The sequence below is a fragment of the Paramormyrops kingsleyae genome, chromosome 15 (assembly GCF_048594095.1).
Source record: "Paramormyrops kingsleyae isolate MSU_618 chromosome 15, PKINGS_0.4, whole genome shotgun sequence".
Lineage (NCBI taxonomy): Eukaryota > Metazoa > Chordata > Actinopteri > Osteoglossiformes > Mormyridae > Paramormyrops > Paramormyrops kingsleyae.
This window is the reverse complement of record NC_132811.1, coordinates 27,679,825-27,703,220: the sequence shown is the minus strand read 5'-3', so window position 1 is coordinate 27,703,220 and position 23,396 is coordinate 27,679,825. Positions and strand designations below refer to the sequence as shown.

The window sequence follows — 23,396 nt, the reverse complement described above, 5'->3', positions numbered from 1 at the left end:
CCAATGGAGCCCACCTTAGGCTTAAGATGGAAATGTGCGGCTGACTCCCTAGGTTACCATCACCGGCCCATTGAACACCCAGCGCTGATGATGCGGACAGTCTATCAGGTACTTGCCAGCCAGTACGACCCCCTGGGGTTCATTGTGCCCACACGACGCAGGCTAAAGTGCTCATCCAGCAATTGTGGTCCCAGAAGCGAGACTGGGACGATCCTAACTTACCTGCAGTCCTCCAACAGGCATGGGCCACGTGGGAAAACAAACTGAGGAATCTCGACAAGGTAATAATACCCGGCTGCTACTCACCTGACTCTTCTGATAGCAATCACAACTACAACCTCCATGTGTTCTGTGATGCATCGGAACGAGCATACGGAGCGGTCACCTATCTGACGGTGCATACTGCTGCCACCATCCATACTTCATTCGTGATGGCTCAGTCTCGGGTAGCCCCCAAGAGACAACAGTCTATGCTACGGCTAGAGCTTTGTGCTGCGCTGGCCGGAGCTCAGCTGGCAAAACTCATACAGCACGAGCTGAGCCTTACCATCACGTAGACAACATTGTGGTCCGACTCCACCACGGTCTTGGAGTGGCTCCAATCAGACTCCTGCAGGTTCAAGGTATTCGTGGGTACTCGCGTGTCAGAGATTCAGGAGTTAACTGACAGGCATGCCTGGCGGTATGTTGATACCCTGAACAACCCCGCCGACGATATAACGAGGGGTAAATCCCTTCTTACTCTGGCAGAACCCAGCCGTTGGAGCCAAAGGCCCGCATTGCTGACCACTGGCCGAGCAAGCCGAAGCGTCCGTCTCCCGACAACACAACCGAACTCAAAGGCGTTGTATTCTGTGGATTAGCTGCAACTAAATCAACCAGGGTCATCCCTGATGCTACCCAATTCAGTTAATGGATGGAATTGGTGAAAGCTACCCAACAGGCATATCAAGGAGCTACGACTGCAGGTAGTCAATCCACCAATTATCGTGAAGTGGAAGCTTTAGTACTAAGCGGATGTCAAGCTCAGAGCTTCCCAGAAGAGGTCGCAGTTCTCAGAGCGCACAAAGCATTATCAAGCCATAGTCGGCTAGCCAGTCTGGCCCCAGAATGGGATTCCTCGCTGGATGTTATTCGAGTCGGGGGAAGACTGCGGAGGATGCAGAACTCAGACATAGAAGAGATCCATCCCATTGTTCTGGATCCACAACATCCAGCTACAAAGCTACTCATCCAAGACTTCGATGAGCGACTCCTGCACCCAGGCATAGAGCGCGTGTACGCAGAAATGAGACGGCAGTACTGGATCCTCCGGGGACGTCAGGCAGCAAGACACCATCAGCACAACTGCCCTTCATGTCAGCGATGGAGAGCTCAGCCAAAGATTCCACAGATGGCGGATCTGCCCCCAGAGCGTCTCAGACTCCTCTGTCCTCCCTTCTATTCGACAGGTGTGGATTGTTTTGGACCTTACCTGGTCAGGATGGGCAGGAGGATGGAGAAGCGCTGGGGTATAATCTTCAAATGCCTTACAACTCGAGCAGTACATATTGAGCTTCTTAGCTCCATGGATGCGGATGCGTTCCTGCTTGCTCTTCGTCGCTTCATAGCCCGGCGAGGACGACCGAAAGAGATACTGTCAGTCTGTGGTACCAATTTCCGGGGAGCGGAGCACGAGTTGCGTGAAGCTTTCGCGGTCATGGCACCGCATCTGCAGACAAAGCTGACGGACTATCAGATCCAGTTCAAGTTCAACCCACCTAACGCTCCACACTTCGGAGGTGTGTGGGAGAGGGAGGTACAGTCTATCAAGAGTGCCCTTCAGGTAGCTGTAGGACATCAGGCCATCCCAGAAGATGTCCTCTATACCGTCCTTACGGAGGTGGAGGGAATCATGAACTCGAAACCCTTAGGGTACGTATCAGCTGACGTGGCCGATCCTGACCCAATCACACCTAACATCCTTTTCATGGGGCGGCGGGACGCTACCTTACCTCAGGTAGCTTATTCACCGGCAGTCATGGGGCGGCGGCGATGGTGCCACTGTCAAACCCTTGCAGATCAGTTCTGGGTTCAGTTCACATGGAACTACCTGCCCACACTTCAGACCCGCCAGAAGTGGCATAGGCCATCAGCTAACCTGACTGAGGACTCTGTGGTCCTAATCGTCGATCCGCAACAGCCCAGGGCTCATTAGCCCATTGGTAAGGTCACCCGGGCAGTAGCCAGTCAAGACAGCTGTGTGAGAACGGCTGAAGTCCTGGTGAAGGGCAAAGTGTACACCAGGCCCGTTGCACAACTAATCCCTCTTCCAGCCTTGGAGAACCTTGATGATGACACTGGAAGAATTCCCTGATTGCACATTTGCTGCTCAAATGTGGGGGCGGCTGTTGTGAATTCTTTCGATTTGGGACTCTTGCTCGGATAACTGTATTGTTTCCATATGGGACTTTTATTGCAGCATATATTAGTTTAGAGGTTGCCGGGTAAAACGGGAGGTTGCCGGGTAAACCGGAGGTTGTCAGGTAAAGTGGAGGTTGCCATTTTCTTTCTTTCTCCTTACAGCGCCGAGCTGAAGCAGAAGTCACTGCTGATGTAAGCACTTAATGTTCAAATTATATGAGTGTTACACGATCGACTATGCGATGTTTATATGGGTTAGCGGAGATTATAAAGTTGTATAAGCGCTTGCCGCGAGTTCACTTGGCAAGTAAATATAACCCGGCTGCGTTCGCCGGTTGGACGCATTTAGTGTTAGATACGCCGATATCCTAATGAACGGGTCTGTTAATGTTGTATACTGTAAGTTAATGGATATAGGCTGTTCGTGTAGGTGATGCATAGTTATAATTATAGTGATTTGTGCTTTAGTGCTGAATGTATTGTTGTAACAGTGTCATGTGACTTGTAGGAATTATTAGCTCAGGTAATTTTTAATATCTCCACCAATATGTTTGAAATTAATTAAAGTTTAATTAATTATTATTTAATGCTGATTATTAACCAATCTTTATGCTGAATGGTCGGCTCCTCCAAACTCAATTGCGGTATCCCTGTGAGTCTGTTAATGTGAGACTTAAATGGGATTCACTAATTACCAGTATCGCTTAGTAACCTGGGTTAGAAGGCTCGTCCAGCGAGCTGCATCACCAGGTAATGTAAACGATTGGTAGCGATGCTCCCCTCACGGCCGATGAGAGAGAGTCTCGTGATGTTTCAGGCGAGTTTGAGGTTCAGAGCGTGTAGCAAGATCGCACAGAGGCAGGGACTTTATTGTGAGACACTCAATGACGGAGGCTAAAGTTGTGTAAAAGACATGCATTTATTCCTAGCTAACACTACAACTAACATAAGACAGACATTACACCTAACACAAACAACAAACATGAAACAACGGAATAAAACAAACGATGTAATTATGAAAATGCAATGACCGGATTTAAATGAGTAACCTTAAATATGGAAATACTGTTTTGCAAAGCAAGCACAGTTTGTGGAAACTAAAGTCTTATAGCAGGTTAACAGAACAGCTTAAGTTGTTAGAATGAAAGGAAGTTGGTTTACTTGGTTGAAGAGTGGGGGGGGGGGTCTTGGCAGTTGGCAGAGCTGTTGAGCTGATGGCACTCAGGAAGGTGCGGCGTTTGAAGCAGTGGAGTGGAGCCCCTTTGGATTCTCTCTCCTGGTGAAGCTTTGTCTTGGGTGCTGTTCTCTGTTCAGCTGGGCCTTCACCGTAGGGTTTCTTGTGGGCTTCTCGTCTCCTGGGCTGATGGTCTTTTCTGCGCTTGATGATCTGTTTGCCCCGGCTGATGTTCTCCTTCGGGCTGATGGTTATTCTCCGCGCACCTTTGTTCTGAGGTCCAGGCTTTTATGGTCTAAAGTTCATGAATAGGGATGACCAGGAATTCGACTCCTGGCCCAATGGCTGGCCATCCATTTGGCGGGCTTTCGGAAGGGGGTCTGTATCAGTCCTTTTGGGATTTATGGCCCGACTGATTCTCCCTTTACTGATGATTTTCATTAAGCTGTTATAACCTTTGATAGATCCACTTTTATGGTTATCACTGACCAGATTTGGAATCAGGGGTGATTAACAATCAGTTTGACACCAAACATGACATACCAGCTTCACAGGTACATACCTCATACCATCTGTATTAATTGATTAAACAATTAATTATTTTATCTATGTGACTGATTCACATCAGTATAGGATACAGGTGTTTCGGGTTGCACCTCAACAGATGTTACACTTTGTGCAGACATTACATCAAATATTCATATTACAAACAGCACATCTTTTCCATAGATAGGCGTGGCAATCTTGTGGTAATATCAATATCAGTTGTACATCTGGAAACAACATATTTTGTTTGGTGTGGCTTATTCTAATTGATCTTCTCCAAAATGGATAATGTACACCTTAATTCAGTTATTTTTAATATAGCACGGTAGAACAAAGAAACTTGGTAACAGTCCACCAAGATCAGATAAGGACCACAAAGGAATGTTGGAAGAGAAGGGGGGGTTGTTAAGACTCTCTAAAAGTTAGGACACATTGGTTACACTCACTTTCCAGATTCTTCTGGTATACCATGAGAACAAATATACAATGGTAGCTATACCTATCTATTTATTTAAATTTATATGTGTTCAAGTGCAAAGGGGTAAAATAGGTGATACTCCGTGAACATGGTTATAAGGGTGGCAGACAAAACACTAAGATTGTCTAAGGACACATACAAACATAACCTATCTGTATATTGAGACTAGTAGTCATGAGTAAATCAATATACAGGGTATACAAAAGCCAAACTTAAATGAAACTTCCTTTAGGGTGTTCGTCTGTTGGGTGAGTGATATGTAAGGCAGAATGTATGGGGAGGGGGTTGTGTGCCAAGTCGAGGGACCCCGGTCCATTAGGTCCACTCTGCTTGTCTGTAGGTTCCTAAATCTTTGGCCAATAAAAGTTGGAGTGCTGGCCTCCCTTGTTATCTGTGTGTGTGTGTTTATGTGTGTAACCCCCCTTTGGTGCCTCTCGTACCAGGCTCGGCCTTGTCTCAGGCCACCTGGAATTTAGGCCCTGTGATATGTGCATGTGTGATCCTACAGACTCAATGTCTTTATTCTGTTTATGTCTATTATAGATAATTCTGTCTTCAGTTCAGTCCATGTCCGAATCCTGTCCCTTGAGTGCTCCATTTTGTATGTGGGATTATAATCTGCTACGTAGTAAAGTTCCTAACTCTGTCTAACGACTCAGTGCTCTCTGACCGGAGCCCTCCAGCGGTCGATCACATCACACACCGGCATCAGGGGGGTAGAATCCCCAACAACTTTAATGCTGCTATTTTTTATGTACTGCAAGTGTGCGACCACCTCTCATTAGGAAGGTAATACAGTGTAATATCTTATAAATACCTGCTTAACTCCTGCTGTTATCAATACAGCGGGTGTGTTTTGGATCATGTAGGAACGCGCACCACTGCCAGAGCTTTTAGCTAATGACATGTCAGTAAGCAGCATGCACAGGGTACTGCTGCGTCGGGATGCCTTCAGGGGCACTCAGAAATTACAGTTTTCCGCTCAAATCTTTGCCCGATCTCCTCATTGGTATATTTTAATGTTTACCATTTCCAGCGGGGTGGCACTGGGGGTGGCAAGGGCTCTGTTGGGGGTGGCAATTGCCACCCCTTTGGCTTCGCCCCTGGACAACTGGTGACCGACATCACACTTTCTCCAGACGTTACACTCCCCATCCATAGCCATAATACGTCAGGAAGCATCCTCTCTTGTTATAATACAATCCGGTGCCTTGTGTTCTGATTGCACATAATTTATTTGCAGATGATTATTATTCTCATCTTTAAATATGTAAGAACATAAGAAATTTACAAACGAGAGGAGGCCATTCGGCCCATCAAGTTCGTATGGGGAGAACTTAACTAATAGCTCAGAGTTGTTAAAATCTTATCTAGCTCTGATTTAAAGGAACCCATGGTTTTAGCTTCCGCTACACTAGCAGAAAGACTATTCCATACTCTAACTACACGCTGTGTAAAGAAGTGCTTCCTCAAATTTGTTTTAAAATGTTCTCCCGCTAATTTCCACTTTTTAAATCTACTGCAGTATGTTTACTTTGCTCACACCATGTGTACAGTCTTTGTACCTTGTCAGTTTGGCATTATCTGCATTATTTTCATGTTTATACCCAGCAGAATTTCTCCTAGTCAATTCAGTCAATCAAAACCTAAATTGGGTCTTATATCATTTATAGAGATTATTTTTTCCCATGGTTGTGTATTGTTAAAACATAATTTCTGTATTTACATACCATCCGAGTATTGAGTGTGCATAGTAATTAATTAGCTACTGAAGTTAGAATACTCATCCCATCTAGGTTTGTGTATGTTGAGCAAGTTACAGGAATGGTTTAGTTGTAATTAATTTGTATAGAATAGAACAGTGCAAAAACGCAGTTTCAGACAACAGTTTTAAAGGTTTTTATTCTCCATGTTTTGGGGCTTTAGTCAGTTCCTCCTCTACTCTGTTACCTGAAATGAAGTGGCACCTGTTTAAAGGACACTTTGCAGACAAGGGAAAAACTAATAATTTCATTACCTGGCCAGATTTTGAAAACACTCTTTCACATGGCACAGATGTTGCTGGAATAGCCAGGAACACCTGTGCCAGTTTGTACAGGTGGGGGAAGACCCTGGAGCTCTGCTCCCAGTATGCAGTTGGGTCTTCACCTCTATCTAGATATCCATCAGCTAAGAAACGCTGAACTTCCACTATGGCATCTGCTGTAGGGTTTTGTTGTCTTCTTACCTGGCGAACTTTCTGGTCAACTTTACCTTACGTAAAGTTGGCAGAAAAAAGAAGGTAATGCCTGTATTTGTTTGCACAAAAAGTATGACAAATTAAACAAGGTAATAAAAATAGACCTTTGGTTGTTCTGGCTGTCTGCTGGGTCCAGGTGCTGGGTCATCTGCTACTGGTTGTGCCATTGTTGGTGGTGGAGGGGGTACTTTAATCAATTTTGCACATTCGGTGCGGTGACATATCTCTGGGCCTCCTGGACTTTTGCTTGGTTGTCAAACGCAAGGGTTTTGAACCTTGGATCCAGAAATGTTGCTGCCTGTAGGCAGTGGACATTTTCAGTTGATGGCCTGGCTCTTAAATAGTCCAGTAGTTTCTGTCCCAGAGTCACTACTAATGGATGTGAACTGTCAGCCAACTGCAACATCACTGCATGTTGCAGGTTCCTGAAGAGTAGTATGACCTTTAAAAAAACACATCATCATCATTGTCACACTTTGTACTATGCATTTCACAAAGTTATATGTACAGACATGTACAAACACACCTTAGAGCAGGTTACAGTTGTCTCTGCTGACAATTCTTGAGTGACCTCGAAAAAAACAGACAGCACTTGGAGAGACTGACTGATTACCTCAAGTTCGTCACTGGACAGAGGAGTAATGTCTGTCCTCAGATTTGTCAGAGCAGCTCCAACAGGCTCTCTTTGGTCATAGAGACGCTGAAACATTAAATAAGTACTGTTCCAACGTGTCTCTACCTCCTGGAGCAGCTTGTGCTGTGGCCTTCCAAGCTGTCCCTGTACATGAGCCAGCCTCTCCTTTGCAGTTGTGCTTGACTTAAACAGTCCAACAATTTTTCTTGCCTTTTCCCAGACAAGAGCCAGGCCAGGAGTGTCTTTTTTGTAATCAAATTCAGTGTGTGGGCAAAACATGGAATATGAGTTATTCTCATTAGCTGGGCACACTTTATCATATTGGCAGCATTGTCTGTAATAATACATCTTATTTTCCCTTGGAGGCTCCACTCAGATATGAGCTTTTCCTTTGCTTCTTTAAGGTTTTCTGAAGTATGTACCTGGGGGTACTTAGTTACACCCAGTAATCTGCTTGCTAGCTTCCCCTTTTCACTGAAATGGCATGTGATAGCCATGAAAGCATCCATGTTGACTGAGGTCCACATATCAGAAGTGAGGCTCACACAACCAACATTCCTTAATTCCTCCTTAACCTTTTCCTGCTTTTCTTTATACCTTTCCTCAACCATCTGCTTCAGTGTATTTCTGCTTGGAAGTGTGTACATGGGGTCCAATTTTCCAACAAAAGCATGGAACCCCTCTTCCTCCACCACAGAAAATGGCTGACAGTCCTTCACAATCATTTCAACCAGTGCATCATCCAACTCCTTTTTCCTGGCTGTACAATAAACACAAAAACAATTCTGAAGCAATATGAAATTTCATGACTATCTTTCAATGTTTCACTGTCAATGCAACACTGTTACTGCATATAATGCTTGCAATTTCTTGTCATATAAACCAAAGAACATTGCACTATAGCATTACTAGGCTATACAAAGTTGACCAAACAACCACTGAATAGAAAAAGGTCAGTGCTGGACATACATAGCTGTGGAGCAGCAGCAGGCCTTGCTGGAGTGGAAATGCCAGCAGCATTGTCTACATTACCACTCTGTGCACTTGGATCCACCGAATGCTTAGACCACAGGTGTCTAAACATAGAAGAGGTGTTGTTGTAGTATTTTAACACTACACTGCACTCTCTACACTTCACCTCATCCATGGATATTAAATCAAAGTAATCCCAGGCCCTAGACCTAGGTCTCTTTACACCTTTTCCCTCCATTGATCCCTATTACTATCTAAATGTAACCTACCTCTATTTCAATATGTACCTGCAGGGCTTTGTCTTTTAGCAATGTTATTATATGTAATCTATGTGTCTATGCGTACTCTAGCTGTTTGATTTATGTTTCTAACTGAATCTAAGCAAAACCTTTATATTACACCTACTATAACTATACACTCACCTAAAGGATTATTAGGAACACCATACTAATACTAATAGCTCCCGTTCCACCACATCCCAAAGATGCTCTATTGGGTTGAGATCTGGTGACTGTGGGGGCAATTTTAGTACAGTGAACTCATTGTCATGTTCAAGAAACCAATTTGAAATGATTCGAGCTTTGTGACATGGTGCATTATCCTGCTGGAAGTAGCCATCAGAGGATGGGTACATGGTGGTCATAAAGGGATGGACATGGTCAGAAACAATGCTCAGGTAGGCCGTGGCATTTAAACGATGCCCAATTGGCACTAAGGGGCCTAAAGTGTGCCAAGAAAACATCCCCCACAGCATTATACCACCACCACCAGCCTGCACAGTAGTAACAAGGCATGATGGATCCATGTTCTCATTCTGTTTACGCCAAATTCTGACTCTACCATTTGAATGCAGAAATCGAGACTCATCAGACCAGGCAACATTTTTCCAGTCTTCAACTGTCCAATTTTGGTGAGCTCGTGCAAATTGTAGCCTCTTTTTCCTATTTGTAGTGGAGATGAGTGGTACCTGGTGGGGTCTTCTGCTGTTGTAGCCCATCCGCCTCAAGGTTGTGCGTGTTGTGGCTTCACAAATGCTTTCCTGCATACCTCGGTTGTAACGAGTGGTCATTTCAGTCAAAGTTGTTCTTCTATCAGCTTGAATAGTCGGCCCATTCTCCTCTGACCTCTAGCATCAACAAGGCATTTTCGCCCACAGGACTGCCGCATACTGGATGTTTTTCCCTTTGCACACCATTCTTTGTAAACCCTAGAAATGGTTGTGCGTGAAAATCCCAGTAACTGAGCAGATTGTGAAATACTCAGACCGGCCCGTCTGGCACCAACAACCATGCCACGCTCAAAATTGCTCAAATCACCTTTCTTTCCCATTCTGACATTCAGTTTGGAGTTCAGGAGATTGTCTTGACCATGACCACACCCCTAAATGCATTGAAGCAACTGCCATGTGATTGGTTGATTAGATAATTGCATTAATGAGAAATTGAACAGGTGTTCCTAATAATCCTTTAGGTGAGTGTATGTCCCACACTATACTTATGCCTAAATCACACTAACTGCTAACCTGTTTCACTAATACAATTGGATTTCAAATAATAATAATCGCCACACTACTCGCTCAAACCAACAACGCCACAAACACCCAACACACACCGATTTTTTTCTGGGTTTTTTTTATAGGTTTTTTTTTCTCGCCGTGAACAATGACATGGCGGTCATGTGACTGATGTTTCGAAACATTTCACAAACTCCGTATCGAGACCGGAAGTTTCGGACGTCTTCGGAACGGATCGATCCTGGGTGCCGAAATTGCCATCTTTATAAGAAGTATTTCTTTGTGGTTACCCTGTGTTTTGTTATTTGTTGTCTGCCTGCCTGCTCCTTGTTGCCCCGACCTTTTGAAATTAGTCTTTGTGTTTCCCATTTTTAGTTGTGACCCCTCATGGTCCATTTATTTTGTAGTGTTCTTGGTGTGTTCAGTTTTGTTTAATAAACCCCTATGTTCCTGTGAGCCGCCAGTGGGTCATCCACATTCTGTTCCTGCTTGCTCCCTGTCTCTCCCCCGTGCCCTCTCCGCTCGAGTCCGGGACAGAGACAATAAAACCCCTCTAAAAACATTTTTTCAATGTTGGGGTGAACTGCCCCTTTAACAACCAGAAGATGTGCTCTAATCAATATGTAAGCCCTAACAAATATCATCATTATAACCAATGTTTACTATATGGTAAGTTAAGAAAAATAATAGCAATGTGTTTTTTTTTTAATTTTAAACTGTGGGAAATGTAGGCTAGAAAGTTAAACTGAAAGCCAATTCATGAATCTTTGTTATCTTAATTGCTTTACAGTATGTGCAGTCTAGGCCTACTTCCCCAATAAAGGTGATAATTGTCAGTTAGTCACTGTCAGATATCATTGGATTACTTGTCTCATATTGTTCATTACCGATAATGTCGTCATATTGCCCAGTCCTATTAGTAAACACTGCAAAGCACATTGAAATCTCTTACTTTCTGTGGGGAAAATTAAGGTATGTATGAAAGTCAGTGAAATTAATACTAGAGTTGAGCCGGATACTCGGCTGAAACGAGTATCCGGTACGGATAAAGCACTTTTGACGAGTACGAGTATCATACGAGTAATACAAGTCAATATCTGTGCTCGGATTGAATAAAAATTCTCATTGGGTAGCTGGCTGTGTCTGCGTTCTGTTATAGACTAGTCATAGCGCCCCTCCCCTACACACATACAGATTTATTGTGTTGCTGTGTCCCGCTCTGCTCACTCACACACAGAACACTGAGAAGAGAAGAGAACAGCGCTCTCTCTCTCTCTGTCGCTCCCTCAGTCACTCAGGATCGCGGGTTTTTTTCCGTTAACGTTTAGGGTTTCTTCAGCTTCAGGTTTGTTTGTAGAATGCGACTCGCGTCTCTGCCTGTCGGAGTTTTTTTTTTCTTTTTTAAACCGTCAGCTGGCTCTAGCCAGTTTTTTTTTACTTCACGCACTGAGTGTCTGACACTTTCTTGCTGTATTTTATAAAAAAAAATAAAGGTAGTTGTGGTATAATTAATATTACAAATTAAGCTACACACACAAACACACACACACACACACACTCCCCCCCCCCTCTCTCTTTCTCTCTCTCTGTCTCTCTCTTACTCACTCACTCACTCACACACACTCACACATACCTGGTGTGGAAATAAAAAAAATAAAAAAGAACCAAAAAAAAAGAAATCACACTGATCATAAAAAAATTAAAAGTTAAAAAAAGAAAGTTATGTTGAGATGAAAACTCTTGTTCATTACATTTTACTTCATAATTGCAACCGCATGTGTTGTATTCATTGTTGCAAAACTTGTTCTGTATATAGTTCGTTTGTTATCGTGATCAAAACCACTGATCTGAAGCTCAATGCTGATGCTGTCATGTAGTTTTCTAATCAGCAATAAATATAACAATTTCTGATCAACCCATATCAATTGCATGCTTAAAATAACATACCGATTAAAGCCCCACCCATTTAAAGACAACCCGACCCACTTCCAGGTCAAACCCCGCCCACTTCCGGGTTAGGCCCCGCCCATTCCGAGTACAGATACAGATACAGATAATTCATATGGTTAACAGATACGGATACAGATACAGATAATGCTGTACTCGCTCATCCCTAATTAATACTGATTAATAATTTTGTTAAAGAATAAAATGAATGAATGAAAACATGCTGTTACGTTGGATTAAAAAACAAATACATTTTATGTGGAGCTATTTCACATTAATATAGGATAGAAATTCAGTGGACACAGACTTCAAGGATTTTGTAAAAATAGATATAAAAACAGAACTCCCATTTTCAGACACCTCATTTGGTGAACCTCAATGAAGATCCACTAATGTCAGAATGCCTCCTTTACTACATCAAAGATGGAATAACCAGGTAAGATTCATTCACCCATCCATCTGTAGCCAAATATCCAGTACACGGTTGCAGTGGTTCTCAGGAAAACCAGAGCACAATGCTGGAGTATACCTTATGGTGCCAGTGCATTGCTGGGCACACATGCAATTTAGAGAATTAATTTACAAAAAAACTTCAGAATTGCTAATTAAATATATTTGTTAACACTTAGCAGAGGTTGGGTGTGCATTTAGAAGTAGATTTTGCCCATGTTCACATATCAAAACTTATTGAAAGAGCAGTTGGGATTATTCATAAGAAGGATGAACTTCTTTCTGCTGTATGTCATATAAGTGACACTATGTAATGTTGTTGCCTCGTCAGGGTGGGACGTGAGGATGCCTGTAGCCACCAAGACATTGTCCTGAGTGGTCACTTTATTAAGGATGAACACTGCACTTTCACCAGCACCACTGGTCCTCTTGGAGAAAGTAAGCTTCCTTGATGTCTTCAGGAGCTTTGTACTTAATACCAGTTTGTTTTGGTCACTTTGTGCTTTTTTCATGAGTTTGGGAATGTGCTATCTCTGACTATGTCCTTCTGAACATTAGCAGTCTTTCTGGAGCCATGTGAGGAGGCAGAGACCTATGTCAATGGCAAAAGGGTGACTGAGCCTACTATTCTCCGATCAGGTGGGTCACCAGCTCATCTTGCATCTTGGTGAACCAGGTAGAAAAAATATATATAGCCCAAACAAGCAGAGCTGAATTCTTCCAGGAAACCGCATCATCCTGGGGAAGAGCCATGTGTTCCGCTTCAACCATCCAGAGCAGACGCGGCAGGAGCGTGAGCGTACTCCCTGCTCAGAAACCCCAGTGGAACCTGTTGACTGGGCCTTTGCACAGAGGGAGCTGCTGGAGACACAGGGAATTGACATGAAGCAGGAGATGGAGCAGAGGTGTGAAAGACTCCAACCAAAATAAAACTGAAATATGATTTAAGACTCACAAGCCAGTAAATTTTAACAAAGAAAATCTTGTTGTGATAGCTCTTATTTCCTTCTCTGTAGGCTACAGGAACTCGAAGACCAGTATCGCAAGGAGAGAGAAGAAGCTAACAATCTCCTTGAACAACAGAGACTGGTGAGATTGAGTCTGAATATTTTATTCAAATTAAATCACTTAGTTGAAACCACAGGTCTGAAAAAATGTAACTCATAAAAATCATTTCAATTGTGAATTGTTATTTTTTATAAATATGTATGAACACCACAGAAATGTTTCTATTACATCACATTTAAGTACAAAATTGAAAAGAATTTTAATTCAAATTTAACTAATTACACAATTTATTTATGTATACTATATTGTTCTGAAAAACTTTTACATGACATGATTTAGTAAATCCAATATTTTAAAATATATATGTGAAGTACATATAAAAATACATGAAAATACATATTCATTGACATATAACTCCTCCAGTTTTTGTCATGACTGTCAGGTGGAGTAGGGCATGATGTATCAGGTCCATGTGGTCTTGTTGCTGATGGGAGACTGGAATAAACAATTTCTTTCTTATTCTTTTTGTTAAATCTTTGAATTTAAAAGGAACAGAAATAACAGTCATCATTATGATTTTGGAGTTCCCTACGTATCATTGAAATACCAATAGCATGTGCCATCTTCTTGTATTTTGCCTGTTGTCTTAGTTCCACAACACAAACAGACCTGACACTGTGAGGGGTCCACTATTTAACCTGGTCACCTGGTTTTATTCCAAAGTAGACAGAATAAGGTTTTTTAACAAAATCTTTCACAAAATCTTTCCAAAAACTTAACAAAAACAACAGGACTGTTCACACAACCTCGAGAACCTCTGTACAACAAAAAGAAGTTCTGCACTGGTCATTGGAAGGACAGGACCTAACACGGCTTCACATGCTACTGCCTGGTGCCATAACTCATCACCTTGTTCAGTTCCAGCTATATTCTCACCTTATTTTCAAATAACTGCTTTTTGCTTTAAACATATATTTTAATATTAAAAAATATTACATTAAAACAAATTACCATAAAAATATAATATTGATATTTAGTTAATTCGATTGTAAAAACAACAAAAAATCGTATAATGAATTAATGGTGACAGAAAAAAATGGTTTTCCTTTTTGAATTCAGCACCTATAAATATATAAAAAATCACATTAAATAAGTAATAAGTAAGTGGAAGTGTTACCAGTTCACATCCCTGAGAGATCTGCTATGGGGGAATGCAATCTTCCTGAAGGAAGCTAATGCCATAAGTGTGGAACTGAAGAAAAAGGTGTGTAACCGTAGTCTTTCCATCGGAGAGATAAAACACAAATTTACTATCTGAATATGGGAATACTCTGCCATATGAATGATGCATGTGTTAATACTTATGGGAGTACTCTGTCATGTGACTGATGCATGTATTAATACTCTGTAATGTGTCTGATGCATGTGTGCGGCCCACAGGTCCAGTTCCAATTTGTACTGCTGACAGACACTCTGTACTCCCCACTGCTACCTGACCTGCTGCCTCCTGATGCAGCTGAAGGGCGAAAGAAGCAGCCCTTCCCCCGCACCATCGTGGCGGTGGAGGTTCAGGATCTGAAAAATGGTGCCACGCACTACTGGACCCTGGAGAAGCTCAGGTAAAAAATACGAAGAAAATACAGTTGAAAAAAATACAGAGGAGCATTTTTTTTTTTTTAATTGTTACAAAATACAGGGTGGAGCAAAAGTAGGTATATAATTTTTAAAGTTCTTTTTTATTAAACAGTTTTTTATTTTACAAAGTTGTTTTTAAAAGTAGGTATATAGTTCTCATTTTACAGTACTGATTGGGTCAGGTTTAGTCTCTTAGGTGTTCGAAATGTCCTCCGACAACGTTGATATCTTCCTGGAACCCGTCCCTGACACTTTGACACACTTTAGCACACAAATCCCAGCTAGCATCAATGTCCAAAAATGCTTGCGAGATTAACTCCTTCAATTCATCCACTACGTTGGGCGGTGTTCGCGTGTTTATAAATAGCAATTGGTGTACGGACGCATTCAGCACCTGAACTGGCTGCCACAGTTTCTTGATACTCCTGTTTTTTTTTTTTTAACTTCGTTTAACTTTGTTAAAACATGTGTTTCAGGGTCTTGCAGAATTACTTTTACTTGCACCAAGCTTCTGAGTAAGAAGGAGTCATTTCCACCTAAATTATCTCCTGTGTTTATTTGTGAGGTAGCGGATTTAATGCACAAGTCTCCCCCAAACAAGAGCAAGGATGACGATGAAATCACATCAGGCACAGTGGACTGCCTTTCTAATGTCTGCTCTCTTTCCAACAAGATGGATGAACTTTTGCAGCTCATGATAACTAATGAGGATTATGGACGTATTTCAGCTTTTTGCTTTGTTATAACGTGGCTTAGTTCAGCTATACCAGACACCGCTGTTCAGATGCCTGGTTACCAGCTACTCTGAGCAGATCAGAACAGTGGTCTGTGCGGTAAATCACAAGGTGGCGCTGTGTGTGTGTTTACAAACAACATTTGATACATGGATGCATCCACAATCTCTTCATATTCATGCACGGATTTAGAGGCACTGTTTCTCTGCTACAAAATATTATGCCTACCATAATTCCACTCCGTTATCCTGGCTGGAATTTACATTCCACTGAGCTCAAATGCCCACACTGCACAATGACTGATAGCCAACCATGTCCATGATCCACAAAACAATTTCCCCAGCACTGCAATTTTCCACCAATGGGAATTTTAATCACTGCGGTGTGAAACAGGACCTGCCAAAATACCACTAACTGATAAGCTGCCTTACAGGTCAGGACAGAACTCTGGACCACTTCTACACAAACTTTAGAGGTGCGTTCTGTCACTTCCCCCATACTTCCCTTGGCAAGTCCGGCCATACCACGATTATGCTTGTGCCTAGCTATAAAAGGAAACCGGAACAGTCTAAGCCTACAAAGATCATATGTCGACAGTGAACCCCTAAAGTGGCAGGAACAGTGACAGACTGCTTAGGTTGCAGAGACTGGAAAGCCATGGAGGGTTGGTGTAACAGTGTGGATGAATAGGCTGACACACATATTGTACATCACCTTCTGTGAAGACCTGTGTGTTTCTAAAAAGATCATAGTGATATACAGTAATGACAAGCCCTTGTTCACCAAGCTACTGAGGGTTCTCATATCTGAGAAGGATTGGGTATTTAGGTCCGGCAACAGAGAGATCTACAGGGTTGCCAAGCAGTGCTTCAACAAAACCCTGCCAGTGGCGAAAGCCTCTTACAAGGATCGGCTGGAGAAAGATTTTTCCATCAGCAACAGCCGCCAGGGCCATCTGGAGCTCCCTGCAAAGACTTATCTACTTCAAAGTGAAGAGCTCCTCTGCCTCTACCTGCCACACCCTGGCTACTCAGCTTAACACATTCTACTGCTGGTTTAACATTGACAATCAACGTCTGCCTATTCTCAACTCTTCTGAGTCTACCGCACTAAGCTCCCACTTTTTCCCCCTCTGCCTCCCATCCACTTCTGAGAATGGTCCCATTGTCGTCACCACCCCTATAACCAATCACTTCACAACTCCACTCATACAGTCTCTCCTCCACCCACCCTTCACTCTGCACTCACTATGAAACAGGAGGATGTTCACAAACTCTATACAAAACAGAAAGCCAGGTAAGAAGAGGCCCATATGGTGTATGACCTGTCACCAAAAGACACTGCGTGAACCTGTTTTAACTGGGGTATTCAACACCTCCCTGCAGTTTGCAAGATCCCAAACTGCTTCAAGGTTGCTACTATTGTGCCAATTCCCAAGAAAGATGAGAACACTGGTCTTAATGACTACTGACCATTCACTTTGACATCAGTGGTCATGAAAACCTTCGAACATCTGATGCTGGCAGACCTGAAGGATATCACTGACCCCCTCCTTGACCCTCTACAATTTGCCTATAGGAATCATCGATCAGTGGAGGATGCAGTCAACTTATGCCTTCATCGTATCCTTCATCATCTCAACTTCCCCGTAACCTATGCCAGGATTCTGCTCATTGATTTCAGTTCAGTCTTCAATACCATTGTGCTAGAGCTGCTCCGCAGCAAGTTAACCCAGTTTACAGTAACCTACAGCATCTATCAGTGGATTACCAACTTCCTGACAGATAAGAAGCAGTATGTGAGGCTGGGCCCCACCTCTCTGATCTGATGTCCATCAGCAGAGGTTCCCCTCAGGGTTTTATCCTCTCATCCCATCTGTTTTCACTATGCACAAATGATTGCACATCCAAGGACAGCGCCACCAAAATCCTGAAGTTCAAGCATGACACTGTAGTGGGCCTCATCGCCAACAACAATGAACAAGTCGACCATCTTGTGGCTTGGTGTGCTGACAAAATACTGCCAAGATTGTGGAACTGAGGATCAACTTCTACCATCTTCAACAAAAGGAAGTGAGACAAGCACATCACCTCCATCACAAAAAAAACCTCAGCAGAGACAGTTCTTCTTGATCAACTCAGGAAACTCAACTGTCACAATGCATCATGATGAACTTTTATTCATAGAGAGTGTTGTGACAAACTCCATCACCATCTGGTTTCCTGTTGCCACCAGCCTCTCTAAGTCCAGGCTGCAGTGGGTCATCCACCCAGCTGAGAAACACATTGGTTGCTGACTTCCAACCTTAATAGAACTGTTCACTGCTGGAGCAAAAAGGAGAGCAGCAATGACTGCAGCAGACTCCACACACCTAAGCAACCATCTGTTCATCAGCAACTACCATCAGCAAGACATTTTCCTCCTGATTCACTTGCCACCTGTACAGCTTCTTCCGTGAAACCATCTCTCACCTTAATAAATAACTAAATAAATACATAAGAACACCAAGCTAAAATTGCCAGATACACATGCACACAGGTTTGTAATCATATTTTTATGGGGACTCTCCATTCATTTCTATGGGGAAAACTCTAATCACAACATGACAACCTTAACAATTAAACCCCGTATTCCCTGATACCCTGACGACTGCGCCTTTGTCTCCTTTCCGTCCTCGCTCAGCATGACAATATTATTATAATTAAATGTATAAATGATTTATTAATAATATTAAAATAATTAATAAGAAATCTTTATTTTAAAATGTATTTTATTATACAGTATAATAAATTACTGTTACTGTCTATCATTTTCTAAATGTATTTTTACTGTCTAAATACACTCACCTAAAGGATTATTAGGAACACCTGTTCAATTTCTCAGTAATGCAATTATCTAATCAACCAATCACATGGCAGTTGCTTCAATGCATTTAGGGGTGTGGTCCTGGTCAAGACAATCTCCTGAACTCCAAACTGAATGTCAGAATGGGAAAGAAAGGTGATTTAAGCAATTTTGAGCGTGGCATGGTTGTTGGTGCCAGACGGGCCGGTCTGAGTATTTCACAATCTGCTCAGTTACTGGGATTTTCACGCACAACCATTTCTAGGGTTTACAAAGAATGGTGTGCAAAGGGAAAAACATCCAGTATGCGGCAGTCCTGTGGGCGAAAATGCCTTGTTGATGCTAGAGGTCAGAGACTGATTCAAGCTGATAGAAGAGCAACTTTGACAGAAATAACCACTCGTTACAACCGAGGTATGCAGCAAAGCATTTGTGAAGCCACAACACGCACAACCTTGAGGCGGATGGGCTACAACAGCAGAAGACCCCACCGGGTACCACTCATCTCCACTACGAATAGGAAAAAGAGGCTACAATTTGCACGAGCTCACCAAAATTGGACAGTTGAAGACTGGAAAAATGTTGCCTGGTCTGATGAGTCTCGATTTCTGTTGAGACATTCAAATGGTAGAGTCAGAATTTGGCGTAAACAGAATGAGAACATGGATCCATCATGCCTTGTTACCACTGTGCAGGCTGGTGGTGGTGGTGTAATGGTGTGGGGGACGTTTTCTTGGCACACTTTAGGCCCCTTAGTGCCAATTGGGCATCGTTTAAATGCCACGGCCTACCTGAGCATTGTTTCTGACCATGTCCATCCCTTTATGACCACCATGTACCCATCCTCTGATGGCTACTTCCAGCAGGATAATGCACCATGTCACAAAGCTCGAATCATTTCAAATTGGTTTCTTGAACATGACAATGAGTTCACTGTACTACAATGGCCCCCACAGTCACCAGATGTCAACCCAATAGAGCATCTTTGGGATGTGGTGGAACGGGAGCTTTGTGCCCTGGATGTGCATCCCACAAATCTCCATCAACTGCAAGATGCTATCCTATCAATATGGGCCAACATTTCTAAAGAATGCTTTCAGCACCTTGTTGAATCAATGCCACATAGAATTAAGGCAGTTCTGAAGGCGAAAGGGGGTCAAACACCGTATTAGTATGGTGTTCCTAATAATCCTTTAGGTGAGTGTATATGTATTCAGCTAGTGTAAACATGCACGATGCTATGACAGTGAATGCGAGGCTGAGGCTGAAGCGTTACCCTTTGTTTCCACTGAGAGACATGCCGCGTGACTCATTTCCCCACGCGTACAAGTTATCTTAGGTCGGTGTTCACGGTTTGACTTCTGAGATTCAGAATGAGTTCTAGGTCATTTTTATTCTGAACTGGTTAGTTCGACTTTTAAGAAATTAGAGATCTAATGAGTTCGAGAACTGAGGTACCACTGTATACAGAAAAAAAGGAGGGAACTTACTTTTGGTCTTCCCATGGCCTTCAGAAGATCCAACTGATGCAACTTCCTGTTGAACATGTGACTTGTGGAATGTTACAAATTTTTCAGATGGGGTAATACGTTAGGGTAACAGGACTGAGTGAAAACCTAGGGACACAACTAAAATGTATATTTTATCTTAAATATTATGGATTTCTTATGAAAAAATATTTTCAAAGCATAGATGAGATTTGGAGTCACACACCATTGCAAAAAAAAATTAGATCTCTGAAGAATTTTAATAATTATCACTGATTCTTGGGATTTTGGATAAAACAGGTTTTAATTCTGAAAATAAAAAGTTACTTAAATTACAAAATCTGAAGGTATATGTCACGCCCACGGGGATGAGACCTGACAGGTCCAACCCTTCTACCTCCAATCAACCTCCCGTATAAGCTGAACGGTCACAGACCGTCTTTGCGAAGTATTGAGCCGATGAATAGAAGCCGTACCGAGCGTTACTCCTGTCTTTTGTTTGCCCGTTTAACCCCGTCCTGCCTGTTTGCCCTGTGTACAAGCCTTACCTGCTTTCCTCCCTCCTTCAGACCCACTCCCGTCCTTAGCCTCCCTGCCCTGCTGAGCCCGGCATCTCCTGTCTTCCCCTCCTTTCGTGTCCCGGTCCTGTGCCTTCCTGTCGGACAGAATCACCTGTTGACGAACCCTGCTTCCGAACCTCGACCACGACTCCAGCGCGCCCCTTTTGTACCTCGACCTCGGCTGTCCTCTTCCGGGATCGGAGCTCTCTCCGCGACTCTCCACCTCTGCACCCCCTCGGGGGAGAGAGTGCTCCGGTTCTGGACAGGGACCTCACTCACCAGAGAAGGTCCTCCACTTCTGTCATTAAAGTCTCCCTATCCCTGCATCACTGGATCTCTGTTTCCCTTCTTATCCGAGCGTGACAGAATACTTCGCCTAACTATGGATCCAGCAGGGAACATGGAACATCGTCTGGCCGCCCTGGAACAGCTGGTCGCTACACAAGCCGCCCAGGTACCCCTCCCAGAGTCTCCGCCACGTCCTTCCTCCCCTTTGCCGATCGCCCTGCCCGAACGTTACGATGGAAATCCGGACCAGTGCCGGGGATTCCTTATGCAATGCGGTATATACGTGGAGGAGCATCCGGAGCGGTTCAGGAACCCGGGTGCGGAGGTACGTTTTACCATTTCCTTGTTAACTGGCCGGGCGCTTGAATGGGCAACGGCTTTGTGGGCGGATGATAGCCCGCTCCTAGAGTCAGGAAGGGAGTTTCATCGGGCTTTAATGGAGGTCTTCGACCATCCAGCTGTTGGAAGAAGACCAGGATTTCGGCTGTTAGAGTGTCGTCAAGGGAATCACTCGGCTGCTGACTTTTCCCTGGAGTTCCGGACAATAGCCGCCAATCTGTGATGGCCGGATGATTGTCTTCAGACCATTTTCCTAAAAGCCTTGACTCCAGAACTACAGGATGAGCTGTTCCACAAGGGAGAGGCCCCTTCTTTTGACGACCTTGTCCGGCAGGCGGTTCGGCTTGACAACACTGTGAGGGACAGACGTCGTCGTCGTACCCCCTCTGAAGCCCCTCGAGGAACGCCCCTCTTAGCGATCGAAGTGCCTGAACCGATGCAAGTCGGCCGCTCACCACTTACCTCTGAAGAACGAAGACGACGTCTTCAAGCGGGTCTCTGCCTGTATTGTGGGGGAGCCGGGCATACCATCTCGACCTGTCCCATCTGACCCGACCAGGACAAAGCCCTCCTTCCGGTAGGTGTGTCTTCCTTACCCTCCGTGTCGGTCTCTCAATTCTCTGTGCCGGTGTTCTTGGAATATGGGGAGAAACGTTGCTCAGTTAGAGCACTTATCGATAGCGGGGCTGCGGGTAACTTTATCAATGCCAGCCTAGCTGTCCAAATGGGTCTACCCATGCAGACGCTCCCTCACCCTATCTCCGTGCAAGGGGTTACCGGAGAGCGGATGGTGGGAGGGACTATCCTCTGTCAGGCTGGTCCTTTTGGGATGCAAGTAGGGGTCCTTCATAGAGAAGACATCGAGGTGTTTGTTCTTCCTCAAGCAAAGGACCTGCTGATACTGGGACTCCCCTGGTTGAGAAAGCATAATCCGCACCTCGAGTGGCGTACTGGGGAAATAGTGGCATGGTCGGACCTGTGACATCGTAACTGCTTAACCCTTATATGTAAAGCCACCGGAGTGGAGAGTCCGGAACCTGAGAACCTAGAAGCAGTTCCAATAGAGTATAAGGAGTACAGGGACGTGTTCAGTAAAGAAAGGGCATTTAGTCTGCCTCCTCACCGGGAGTGCGATTGTGCCATTGAGCTCTTAAACGACGCTACATTACCTCGCGGCAGGTTGTACCCTGTTTCCTTGCAGGAAGAGGAGTCACTGGAGTCCTACATCCAGGAGGGCTTGAAACAGGGTATTATCCAACCATCCACTTCACCCGTGACGGCCGGGTTTTTCTTCATTAAGAAGAAGGATGGAGTATTACGTCCGGTGGTGGACTATCGAGCACTGAATGCGATCACCGTTAAAAGAAATGAGCCACTGCCACTAATCCCTTCCGCCCTGGAACAGCTTCGGGAAGCGGTGATATTCACTAAACTGGACCTGCGCAGCGCGTATAATTTGGTGAGAATCCGAGCAGGAGACGAGTGGAAAACGTCCTTTATCACCAGTAGGGGGCAGTACGAGTATCTAGTTATGCCGTACGGGTTGGCAAATAGCCCCTCCATTTTTCAAGCCTTTATGAATAAAGTGTTTCACGACATGTTATACAAATTTTTTGTGGTATACATTGATTATATTCTGATTTACTCACCTTCGAAACAGGATCACGTACGTCATGTACTACAAAGGCTTAGTGAACATCAGCTCTTCATCAAAGTGGAAAAGTGTGAGTTTCATCAGAGCTCCATGAAGTTCCTAGGGTATGTCATTCAGTCCGGAGCGGTAGCTATGGACGACCAGAAGATCTCGGCCATACAGGAATGGCAACGACCCAAAACCCTGAAAGAGCTGCAGCGCTTTCTTGGTTTTGCCAACTTTTACCAGAGGTTCGTTCGTAACTATAGTAAGGTCGCGGCTCCTCTCACCTCGCTCACGCGTGGTAAACCTGCTCGGCTTAGCTGAAGCACGGAGGCTGAACTCGCCTTCGCCCGGTTAAAGCAGGTGTTCTGCACAGCCCCGGTACTGAAGCAACCGCGGCCGGAACTCCCTTTCGAAGTGGAGGTGGATGCTTCCGAGGCTGGTGTGGGAGCTGTCCTAATACAACGCGATCCTGAGACAGGGAAAAGACATCCTTGTGCCTACTTCTC

General features: G+C 44.0%; 1 protein-coding gene across 1 annotated transcript in view; it reads left to right on the top strand.

Moving 5' to 3' along the window:
- LOC111839796 (kinesin-like protein KIF1A) overlaps positions 1 to 16,772 on the top strand; it is a 35,616-nt gene extending 18,844 nt beyond the window's left edge. Inside the window, exons 15-21 of the mRNA XM_072700098.1 lie at positions 12,263 to 12,342; positions 12,688 to 12,794; positions 12,915 to 12,995; positions 13,081 to 13,261; positions 13,373 to 13,445; positions 14,805 to 14,983; positions 16,562 to 16,772. Of these exons, the coding sequence (XP_072556199.1) occupies positions 12,263 to 12,342; positions 12,688 to 12,794; positions 12,915 to 12,995; positions 13,081 to 13,261; positions 13,373 to 13,445; positions 14,805 to 14,983; positions 16,562 to 16,772 (912 nt within the window). The remainder of the gene's footprint in view (positions 1 to 12,262; positions 12,343 to 12,687; positions 12,795 to 12,914; positions 12,996 to 13,080; positions 13,262 to 13,372; positions 13,446 to 14,804; positions 14,984 to 16,561) is intronic.
- Positions 16,773 to 23,396: the final 6,624 nt, after the last annotated feature.